General features: G+C 43.4%; 1 protein-coding gene across 1 annotated transcript in view; it reads left to right on the forward strand.

Annotated features, from left to right (window-relative positions):
• Positions 1–12,795, forward strand: part of adcyap1r1b (adenylate cyclase activating polypeptide 1b (pituitary) receptor type I) — a gene marked incomplete at its 3' end in the record, with an annotated part of 38,677 nt that overhangs the window by 11,243 nt on the left and 14,639 nt on the right. Inside the window, exons 2-3 of the mRNA XM_080769875.1 lie at positions 4,706–4,853; positions 12,054–12,153. Coding sequence (XP_080626001.1) covers positions 4,785–4,853; positions 12,054–12,153 — 169 coding nt within the window. The 5' untranslated portion in view covers positions 4,706–4,784. The remainder of the gene's footprint in view (positions 1–4,705; positions 4,854–12,053; positions 12,154–12,795) is intronic.

Raw genomic sequence — 12,795 nt, forward strand, 5'->3', positions numbered from 1 at the left:
CACAATAACATTCCGAAATTAGGTGTTGTGTTTTCTATGACATTTTCCCCAGTAGTAGTTGCATATCTGTCTCAGCTTTGGCTTGATGATAGCACATGCTAACAGTGGTGAACACAACGTTAGCAGCATTTGATGACAGGTTGCCATAGCAGCGTACAGTGTGCGCAGACCTAACGTCAGTTGTTTACCACAAAAACACACGATGTAACTTTATAAACTCATGTAACCTAACCTTGCGTGTCTTGATTGCCCGTTTTTTAAGACACACCATGCTAACGGTGTTAGCGCGTTAGCATCACACAGCTTATGACAATCCAAACGTCTTTAATGTGAGATGTTCTGGTGAGTTGCTGATCACAGAGGATTGTGTATTATATCAACCTGGGATTTTATAATAGGCTATAAATTGCATTTTACATTTATTTTTGTCTCATGAAAAGCGTTAATGACCTGACAATGAAAAAACAATTACTTTATTTCAATTGAAGTGAAAAACCATTTATTTTATTTCAATTTAAGTTCGTTAGCATCACACAGCTTACAGGCTCAGTGTTGCATGTAGAATACTTTCAAACATGACAATCCAAACGTTTTTAATGAGAGATGTTCTGGTGAGTTGGTGATCACAGAGGATTGTGTATTATATCAACCTGGGATTTTATAATAGGCTATACATTGCATTTCACATTTATTTTTGTCTCATGAAAAGCGTTAATGACCTGACAATGAAAAACCATTTCTTTTATTTCAATTGAAGTTTGCTTTGGACCAACACAACTACACACACTACAACTCGCTTTTCCAATAACCCATCCGTTACTACAGTGGCGGAACAACATTGGGCCGGGCCGGGGGGTGAGACAGCACGACCGGGCCTCAACGAACCTGACTCCCAACAGCGTCGTGTCCCCCCCCCCCCCAAACGGGCAAAAAATAATTTATGCTAACAGTTGCTGCTAATTTGAGCAGGCCTACATGAACGAGAGAGGAGTTATATGTGTGAGGAGCTGATCACAGTCACAGATAGAGAGGAAAAGTGTTATATTTTGCCAATTATTTCTGCTATATATTATTGATCGCGTCTGTGTCTGTCTGTGACATTGCGCAGCAGTGCACACACACGAGAGAGAGAGATAGAGAGAGAGAGAGAGACGTAGAGAGAGAGAGGTGCTGCGTGTTAAAAAAAAATAGGCTACTACTCATCTTTGTGTTCTGTTTCAACAATATTGGACAAAGTTTGAGCCACAAACACATTGCTCTCTCTCTCTCTCTTCTCCTTTTCTATAAATTAAATAGGCCTATTCATGATTCTGCTTATAGAGAAGTAGCCTATGTTAGTTTGTTTTATGGACTTCAGAGCTACTTTCAAATCCCTTTCTCACAATCTACAACACAACGTTATCATTGTCATTGTGCTATAATAATAACTAATAACCCATCCGATGTGGAGTCAACTCCCGCAAATTCCTTCTTCCCATAGTGCGTGGCGAAGTAACTCTGGGATTGAGTGGCCGCGTAGCGGCCACGAAATTCTAGTAATGTTACAAACCACAATGTGTACTGTCCACTATAATGTTACAAACCACAATGTGTACTGTCCACTATAATGTTACAAACCACAATGTGTACTGTCCACTATAATGTTACAAACCTCAATGTGACGCTCCCCGAACTGACATAGCCTATTTTTTTGCCGTTCAAGTGTCTTATTTACTTTTAAAATATTACTTTTATGAAACATTCCTACACGGAACACGGAATCACTGCTGCCCCAACACGGTCAGAAACAAGCCCAACCAGCCCACAAACAAGCCCTTTAAACCACGCTACTTACATACACTACAACTCGCTTACAATTCGCAAACCTGGCAACACCCTGCCTCATACGTCACCAGCTCTGCTCTGTCCGAGCTCACACTCTGTCGCAGCCATCTTGCTTTTCTTTTTGATGGGCGAGTGGACATTTAATGCAAATAAATTAATTATAGGTCCAGCAAGCAAATCATGATGGTCTGTTTGTGCTCAATAGGTCACAATAACATTCCGAAATTAGGTGTTGTGTTTTCTATGACATTTTCCCCAGTAGTAGTTGCATATCTGTCTCAGCTTTGGCTTGATGATAGCACATGCTAACAGTGGTGAACACAACGTTAGCAGCATTTGATGACAGGTTGCCATAGCAGCGTACAGTGTGCGCAGACCTAACGTCAGTTGTTTACCACAAAAACACACGATGTAACTTTATAAACTCATGTAACCTAACCTTGCGTGTCTTGATTGCCCGTTTTTTAAGACACACCATGCTAACGGTGTTAGCGCGTTAGCATCACACAGCTTATGACAATCCAAACGTCTTTAATGTGAGATGTTCTGGTGAGTTGCTGATCACAGAGGATTGTGTATTATATCAACCTGGGATTTTATAATAGGCTATAAATTGCATTTTACATTTATTTTTGTCTCATGAAAAGCGTTAATGACCTGACAATGAAAAAACAATTACTTTATTTCAATTGAAGTGAAAAACCATTTATTTTATTTCAATTTAAGTTCGTTAGCATCACACAGCTTACAGGCTCAGTGTTGCATGTAGAATACTTTCAAACATGACAATCCAAACGTTTTTAATGAGAGATGTTCTGGTGAGTTGGTGATCACAGAGGATTGTGTATTATATCAACCTGGGATTTTATAATAGGCTATACATTGCATTTCACATTTATTTTTGTCTCATGAAAAGCGTTAATGACCTGACAATGAAAAACCATTTCTTTTATTTCAATTGAAGTTTGCTTTGGACCAACACAACTACACACACTACAACTCGCTTTTCCAATAACCCATCCGTTACTACAGTGGCGGAACAACATTGGGCCGGGCCGGGGGGTGAGACAGCACGACCGGGCCTCAACGAACCTGACTCCCAACAGCGTCGTGTCCCCCCCCCCCCCCAAACGGGCAAAAAATAATTTATGCTAACAGTTGCTGCTAATTTGAGCAGGCCTACATGAACGAGAGAGGAGTTATATGTGTGAGGAGCTGATCACAGTCACAGATAGAGAGGAAAAGTGTTATATTTTGCCAATTATTTCTGCTATATATTATTGATCGCGTCTGTGTCTGTCTGTGACATTGCGCAGCAGTGCACACACACGAGAGAGAGAGATAGAGAGAGAGAGAGAGACGTAGAGAGAGAGAGGTGCTGCGTGTTAAAAAAAAATAGGCTACTACTCATCTTTGTGTTCTGTTTCAACAATATTGGACAAAGTTTGAGCCACAAACACATTGCTCTCTCTCTCTCTCTTCTCCTTTTCTATAAATTAAATAGGCCTATTCATGATTCTGCTTATAGAGAAGTAGCCTATGTTAGTTTGTTTTATGGACTTCAGAGCTACTTTCAAATCCCTTTCTCACAATCTACAACACAACGTTATCATTGTCATTGTGCTATAATAATAACTAATAACCCATCCGATGTGGAGTCAACTCCCGCAAATTCCTTCTTCCCATAGTGCGTGGCGAAGTAACTCTGGGATTGAGTGGCCGCGTAGCGGCCACGAAATTCTAGTAATGTTACAAACCACAATGTGTACTGTCCACTATAATGTTACAAACCACAATGTGTACTGTCCACTATAATGTTACAAACCACAATGTGTACTGTCCACTATAATGTTACAAACCTCAATGTGTACTGTCTACTATAATGTTGTGTTGCAAACCACAGTGTGTACTGTCCACTATAATGTTGCAAACCACAGTGTGCTGTACAATGTGTACTGTCCAGTATAATGTTGCAATCCACAGTGGGGGATTCTGATGCAAGCGGTTGCAAGTTTAAACTTGGTTCTTCATGAATCTTTGATCTGAACTAGGCCTAAGATCTTGTTATTTTTGTAGGCGAAAATGATTTCATGGCTATTTGTATGGAGGCAACTAAATTCTGTTCCCCTTGGAAAGAAATTGCTTCTGCATAATATGTACACTGTAAATCCTGACTGTTAGTGGACCCTTACGGTTCCATTTGATTACATTTGTACACTCTCTGAGCTACAAATGGATGAATAAACACTGGGGATCTTACTGTGTACGGTATGTCCCAATTGTTCCAATATCCCACTAATCCCAGTGATGTAATTGATGCCTAATTTACACATGTTATTAGTGTTAAGATGGCAGGGGTTTTCTACACTCAATATGGGATGGAACCTTCTAGTAAAAGTTGGCATCTCCTGGGCAGATGTAATTGGATTGCCTTGCTTAATGTGAGACCGTTACACAGTTACACAGAGCAGATGTTTGTAAGCCTGCAGTGGACAGATGCCTAGAAAGATGCCATGTCATTGCCAGCTGTGCTGCACAGCCACACAGGACTGGCATGAATATACTTACGCATGCACATGCACAGCCACATCGGCACTGCACATATGTGTGAATGCGCACGCACGCACGCACATGCAGACACATGAAGTGAAGGGATGCACACACGCGCACTTAAGTCAAGTCTAGTTTGCTACCGACTTGCCTTAAACATTTACTTAGGCTACTTACTTACACGTGTAAGTTATTGGTTCTAAATATCGGTTTTGATTTAGTTTTGTTTTCGGTTAATGTCCAGCCCTAGTATAAAGTGACAAAGCATTGCCGCCTTATTAGCATTTCACTGACGTCCTCTTATCACAGGTGTTTGTGTTTTTGTTTACAGATCCCAAGGTGAGCAGATCAGCAGCACCAGTGAACAGCTCAGTGAACAGCTCAGTCTGCACAGTCGCCCGGGAGAGAAAATGAGCGCTGCCCCCGTGAGCCCGTTGATACGGATCGTCCTCCTCCTCTTCTTCATCCCCTTGCCCCTGGTAAGCTTTAATGAAAGGCCTTTCTTTTTATTGTCCCTGTTCCGGTGTTTAAGCGTTATGATGGTGAAAATCACAGGCTCATTAGCAATTTATGTCTGGTAAAAGAAACAGTCGAGCTAGGCAATCACTCATTTGATGTTTATTACTCTTTAAGTTTCATTATGTGTATTTTTTCAGACATTGAGTGTAATTAATTGAATTCTACAGCTATAGTGTTGCTCAGTTAAATAGTCACTATGCCTACCCGCAGGTTTACGTAGGGGACCGCAACAGAACAGTGGGGGGACCAGCGGTCTCTCCCACAAAGGCATGTCTTCACACCTCAGACCACCAGAGCTCAATAAGCTACTACAACAAGACTACAGAAAACGCATGAGTCTTATAGTTATCCCGTTGTATGAGGCGCAGTGGTGTGGTGCTATGAGAACAGCGACCTACTAACTAACACCTAAACCAAACCTCTAATGTATAATCATAATAATAACCCCTCTCTCTTTAAATTCAATATCTAGTTACAGTTTATTTTTATTCATAGTGCAACATCACCCCAAGGGTTCTCTGGGTTTTTAGCCTAGATTTAAAAATGTCCAGAGAGTTGGCATCTCTAACAGCTGGAGGGAGAGCATTCCAGAGACAGGGGGCACGATGTGTGAATGCTCTGTTTTTAATTATATTGTGTGACAGTGAGCTGAGCTGACTGGCATCCTGGGAGCGTGGTGGTCATCCAGTGATGTATGGTTCTATTAAACTGGACATGTAGGATGGAGCCAGTCCGTTTAGGGCTTTATAGGTCAGGAGGAGCACCTTGAAGTCTGTAGCCACTAGCCAGTGCAGTGCTATGAGTGTTGGTGTGCTGTGGTCGAATTTCCTTTTCGTAGTTGGTACTCTAGCTGCTGCATTTTGGACTAATCTAAGGTCATTTGTTGCTGTTGATGGTAAACCGGAGAAGATGTATTTCTCAATTTACTTGAATGAATAAACAGAACGTAACCCCCCCCCAAAAGAAAAAACCCAGAGAAGAGCTCATTACAGTAGTGAGTAGTCTATTCTTGAGGTGATGAAAGCGTGGTTTCGGCGTTTGGAAGTGAATGTATTGGAGGAATTCTATAAGTTTCGCAGATGGAAGATGGCAGATTTTGTGATGCTGTGTACCAAGAATAGGGATTTCTGTGTCTGGCGATATGTAGGCCTATATAGTATGTAAGATCAGACCTGTCTGAAGTGAGTAGTGCTGTTGGGGTGTCTTACTATTGGTTGTCTGACTATTGGTTGTCTGACTATTGGTTTTCTGGGATGCATACGGGTACAGGCTTTAGTTCCGACATACTATTGATCCCTAACCTAACTATAACCGCAAGTACGGGAGCGGCGCATGTCGGACCATCGCATTTTCCCGCGCTTCGGACCTTTGGTGTGTCGGATCTATGTGTGCACCCCATGCATACGCAGATCCGACACACCAAAGGTCCACAACATGCGGAAACAACAAGTGGTCGGACATGCACTGCGGTTATGTTTAGGTTAGGGGTTTGAGGTTTCGGATCAATAGTATGACGGAACTAAAGCCTGTACCCGTCTGTACCTGGTTGTCTTGTCTGACTATTGGTTGTCTGATTATTGGTTGTCTGATTATTGGTTGTCTGAGTATTGGTTGTCTGACTATTGGTTGTCTGATTATTGGTTGTCTGATTATTGGTTGTCTGAGTATTGGTTGTCTGAGTATTGGTTGTCTGATTATTGGTTGTCTGATTATTGGTTGTCTGATTATTGGTTGTCTGAGTATTGGTTGTCTGAGTATTGGTTGTCTGATTATTGGTTGTCGGCTCTCTCAGTTTCCCAAAAAGCTCAGCTTCCCATCATGCACCTGTGCACAGTGTGTGTGTGTGTGTGTGTGTGTGTGTGTGTGTGTGTGTGTGTGTGTGCGTGTGTGTGTGCGTGTGCGGTCTTGTAAAAAAGTGTCTCAATTTCCGTCACTTGTGCACAGTCTGTCACATCACTATAATGGCATCACTACAAGGCTATGTTCTTGTTACTAAGCCAGATTTATTGGCTGCAATGATGGAGAATTACTGCTGTATTCTCATTACTTATTCATGGTTTACTTAGTCGAGTCAAATCCACTTAATTTATATGACACATTACAGACAGACAGACAGACAGACAGACAGACGGACAGGCGAGCACACACACACACACACACACACACACACACACACACACACACACACACACACACACACACAGGGTGAGAGAGGGAGGGAGGCTGCCCACCTCACTCTCTTCCTGCTTTTAATAAATGACACAGTTGTGGCAGATTTCAGGTCATCGTTTGTTCCAGAGAGTAGGACCATAATGACGGAATGCGCCTCCATCACGTTTTGATTTATTCTAGGTACAGTTAGGAGACCACTGTCTGATAGTCTCAGAGGTCCGAATGATATACGTAGGCAGGGTGAGGTTCAGATATGTATTAAATTAGTGGACCTACTTTGTAAACATTAAGCTGCACTTTCACATCAATTCTGTATTTGATGAGGTGATCTAAGAATAAATGTGCCCAGCTTTTCTTGTCCCAGTGAGCACTCTGGCTGCAGCATTTCATTTTTTTAATTTACGAGGAAAAAGATGATCGTTGTCAGTGGGCCTCTCTCTCCTTCATGCAAGCTCTCCTCCCCAGTCCCCACCCCATTTTCTTCTTGTCCCCACTCCACTTCACATACTGTACCTTCTGTAAATGAAAAGCAGTACAATATTCACTGTGATCTCCCCTTTAGCTCAAGAGCAACAGAGAGTTATGTTTAAATGGCCAAAGCTTGGTGAGGGCCAGGATGTGTCTGCATAGGGCAGCAGATGATGGAAGGGAGAGAGAGACCCCCCCCCCCCTCCCCCTCCGCCAGGGCAGTGATGTGTCTGCATAGGGCAGCAGATGATGGAAGGGAGAGAGAGACCCCCCCCCCCCTCCCCCTCCGCCAGGGCAGTGATGTGTCTGCATAGGGCAGCAGATGATGGAAGGGAGAGAGAGACCCCCCCCCTCCCCCTCCGCCAGGGCAGTGATGTGTCTGCATAGGGCAGCAGATGATGGAAGGGAGAGAGAGACCCCCCCCCTCCCCCTCCGCCAGGGCAGTGATGTGTCTGCATAGGGCAGCAGATGATGGAAGGGAGAGAGAGACCCCCCCCCCTCCCCCTCCGCCAGGGCAGTGATGAACATTGCTCTCAACACTGCTCTGATCAATGTGCATGACATTAATTAAACATGTAAATATAAGCGTGCAAAAACAGGTGTAAATGTACAAGGCACGGAATGGTACTGAGCAATTTATGTGATTATAGTTATATTGTCAAATATACAGCAGGCTAAATGCACAGTGTTCCTCAGTCTTTTGTGCATCAAATACAATCCAAATATATAGGCCTACACACACACACACACACACACACACACACACACACACGCTTGCGCAAACACGTATTCTAGGTATCTAGAATGATCGGCATCTAGAATCTGTTTATTGCCGTAACACCTCAGCTCTTCATTTGGAGGGCCGATGGAGGGTCCATGTCGACAGATCGTCTGCGTTGTGGTGCTGTCTTGTACCCAGTGCCTGGCCTTGTCTCTTCACCGCTGCCTAGCAACAACATTGCTAATTAGCACAGAGGATAGGCGGCATAGGCCTACTGTACATCTCTGCTAGACTTGGAGCTGTCGGCTTCAGGGGATTTAACACGCTAGTTTGTTTTGAAGCCCTTGCAGACTTAGCCTTAGTTTCGCCCGTTCCTATTGGGCGATGATTCCCCTCCATTTTCTCAGGCCAGCTGACACCCATGTTGCTTATGTCTTCCTTGGCTGTCTGTCTCCATGTCTTCTTCCTCTCCCTCTCTTCCCAACTCTTGAAGCCCAACCAACGCCAGAATTGTGCGTCCCATGCTGATCCAGATTTTTGGAGAGTTCTAGACTTTTTTGTTCTAGATGTTTTGACCAAAAAAAAAAAAAAGACTGAAACCAATTTCTGCAATTTTAGAGGCGTGGCCTAGCCTGGATCACACTGGTCAGTTCGGAAGGAAGGCTATCTCTTGTTCATGAGTAAATTCCATTGCATTAACCCATATTCTTGGGGTTGTGTGTCAGATATGCGCTTGCAACACAGTAACACACTGCAAAATGTACAGTTTTGGCACAAGAATAGTGTCATATAATGTAATACAGCGGTTGAGACGAGATAGTGATTGTATGTTATAGATACATGGATCGAATTGGCATATGATTGATTCACTTTTTGCTTTGCAAGAAGCACGCACGCACGCACAGAAACTCACACATCCTCAAACCTTCCCCCAGGCTCTCCGGAAAAACAAAATGATGAACTATATTCTACTGGACCTGTGCCAGAACAGCCATCCTCCTAAGCTACCATGTAGACATTTCATAATGTGTGCTATAGTCTGGTCGATAGACATTATGTGTGTTCACACCACAGAGAGCATTGTTGCCTAGCCACAACATTACTGTTACTTACCTCGTTCTGTGCTTGTGTTTAATACCGTCTTCAAACTGCCAAACGCACAAGAACGACTGCGTTGGCGTCACGCCGGTGGCTGGCACAGCTTTCTAGGTGCATGAGCCTGTGATGAGCTCCATTGACGTCAGCGAGCAAAGAACTGAGTGGCTCCCTGACGTTGGTGCTAGATAATGCCTCATAAAGTCCTGATGCCACGTCTCACGGGGGACGCGCTGTTTCAGGGCTGGGGGGGCTGCATTGGCCTCAGCTTTGTGCAGCTGTCATCCGGCAGTGTGTATGTGTGTGACGTGTGTATGGGGGGGGGGGGGGGGGGGGGTTCTTTCTTGGATGTGGCCTCGGTGTCTGTCAGCTCCAGGGAATTCATATGTGCACTGTCACTTTCAAATGGAATAAAAAGAGAATGAACAACTAACTTTTATAGCCGTAGTGTGGGTGTTGTGTTGGAGTGTCTGTATGTGTGTGTGCGTGCATATTTACTGTATGACGCCTTCCTGCATTGTGCTCATGAGTGCAATGCCCTTCTGCGGGGGTCAAGTGACTCGGGCGAAACGCCAGTGCTTGCGGTTTGTTTAATTGGTTGAGCAGCAGGTCCCAGAGCTGAGACCTCTCCCACACTGTGGTGTGAACCACATGGTATAAGATTAATGAAGCAACATCTCCCACACTGCTGTGTGTGAACCTCATGGAAACATTAACCGCATACTAAACCCTATCTACTGTACTTCACTGACCGGCGTCCCACAGGGCTTTATAGTCGCCCGGGTTGGCCCCCTCCTTTTTTCCCCTCCAGTCCACACCAAATCTCTTCACTGGAAATAGACGATCTACCAGCTCACAAATAATGCATCGTGGCGCGTTCTGAGCTGGTAAAATTGGCTCTTTTTTGCAGAATGTTTGCCTATGCCCAGAGTAGAGATGCTATATGGTTCTTGGTTCATGAGGTCAATGCAGCAACGTCTCTTGCATTTGAATACCCCTCTGGGGTAATTTCTCCCTTCTTTAGTGATGTCATCGTCGTCTAACATTAAACCCCTTGAACCGCAGCATACATATTCTGGGGGTACATTAGCCTAAGAGAGAGTTGGTGTCCATGGAAAGAAGAACTCCAGTTTCTTAAGTCTACAATAGGTGATTTTGAACAAAGAACAAAGAACTGGAAACAGTAATCAAATGGGTAACAAATTAGTGCTTAACATTCAACAAACAAAAAGCATTGTATTTGCCACAAATCATGTATTAAGTTCCAAACAGCAGTTGAATCTGATGTTGAATAATGTAAGGGTTGAGCAGGTGGAGGAAACAAAGCTTTTGGGTGTTGTAACAGAGCAATATGTTTGGGAAGTGCAATAATGTGGAGTTCTATTGTTGAGGTTTGATTGAATGCCTAACAATTGCCTGTGATGTGTTTCAGTAAGGATTGGGCTGGACCATGTCAGGATAGCGGGGGGTTAAGATGTGCTGTTGTGATTGATTATTTATGTTGTAGAGTGAAGGACGTATTATATAACTTGTATAGTTCATGTACGTAGTTCACAGAAACTTGTAACATTTGTATGGTTTAAGGTTATTTATGTATTTATTGTATGCTTATTTATGGTATATTCTCATTTGAAGACACCCCTGTAAATGGTAAATATAGTCCATTCTCATTATCTCCAGCTGGGTATAAAAGGCTGCCATTTTGCCAGTGAACAGTTGGTTGTAAAAAGGTGTTCAGAATTTCTGACACCTCAACTGACCAAACAAGTTATTGAAACTCTAGTCCTCTCACACCTGGACTATTGCTCAATGATCTGGTCAGGAGCAAACAAGGGAAAGCTGCAGCGGGTTCAGAACAAAACAAAGCAGCTCGGCTTGCCCTGAGATGTACAATCAACTTACACATAGTTCTAAATTACATCAATATGAGACTAGACATGCCACAAGAGGGTGCTATCAAGTCCCTAAAGCCAGAACGGGGTATATGCAGCACACAGTACTGTATAGAGCCATGGCTGAGTGGAACAAACTGCCAGCTATGATCACAAAAGAAAAAACGAAATCAAGTTATCTTGAAACCCAAATACTGTAGGGCGCACGGACACGCACGCACGCACGCACGCACACACACACACACACACACACACACACACACACACACACACACACACACACACACACACACACACACACACACACACAGCAGTCATGATTAGGATAATATTTTCAATTTTTATCTCTACTTTTGTTTTCTACCCCAGGAGAATGGAAGGCTAATATGTAACTGAGGCAGATATAATTATATACTTTTTGGTTTGTTTCTCTTCCAATAAAATGGGAAAATTCAGAAGGTGGATGAGGAAATTGTTGATCAAATATATATATATATATATATATATATATTTTTTTTTAATTTATTTATATATCATTGTCCTGTAATGTCATTCATGTCGAGTGTCATGTTTTTATGTTCTGTGTGGACCCCAGGAAGATTAGCTGCTGCTATGCACCAGCTAATGGGGATCCTAATAAAACTCTAAACTCTAGAGGGATTATGTGGTTAAATTTCTGTGTGTGTGTGTGTGTGTGTGTGTGTGTGTGTGTGTGTGTGTGTGTGTGTGTGTGTGTGTGTGTGTGTGTGTGTGTGTGTGTGTGTGTGTGTGTGTGTGTGTGTGTTGTATGTGTGCGTGTGCTGTGTGCACAGTTTGCAGAGCATGAGCACTCCAACTGTGTCATCAAGAGAGAGCAGGAGAAGTGCATGGAGAAGATCAACTCGGATGATCCCGGGAATGACCCAGAGTTTGGTGAGTCAAACATTCTGTGTGTGTGTGTGTGTGTGTGTGTGTGTGTGTGTGTGTGTGATTTATGTGTGTGGGATTATTGGGACATCGGACTAACGCTACGCACCCGTGTGTGTGAGAGAGAGGCAGAGAGAAGAGAGTGAGATAGAGAGAGAAATTAAAGAGCCTCTTAATTAAATGTCTCATATTAAATACTACATTTTGCTGTGACGTGTGCAACAGGGCCTTGCTTGAACCAGAACACAACGATTAATTACGAGAAATGGCTAATGACCATGAAACTCGAAACAAACAGGAACTCTCTGACTCAGGACTCAGAGCTGCAAAGACATCATAGATTATAAGGTTTCACAATTAGTTTGTTATTGCATGTACACCAAAATAGTCATGAGGAAAACCTTCCAAAACAAATCAAACGCATGTACGATAGTCTCTATTTCTATTGGTCTCTCAGTCGGTGGGGCAGTCAGTAAGCCGGCAGCATTATGTCTCGCCCCTCAAACCCACTTGACAGCCAGTGAGTGACAGAGGGCATGATGGGTAAGCTAACTGTAGGATGATAGAGACCCCTCCACCTCTGCAGCTGTCACCATCATGATTGATGTTTGTTATGGGCTCTAGCTCTCCACAAGCTTGGCCGGTGTC

The sequence above is a fragment of the Protomyctophum bolini genome, assembly GCF_963924005.1.
Source record: "Protomyctophum bolini genome assembly, chromosome: 8".
NCBI lineage: Eukaryota > Metazoa > Chordata > Actinopteri > Myctophiformes > Myctophidae > Protomyctophum > Protomyctophum bolini.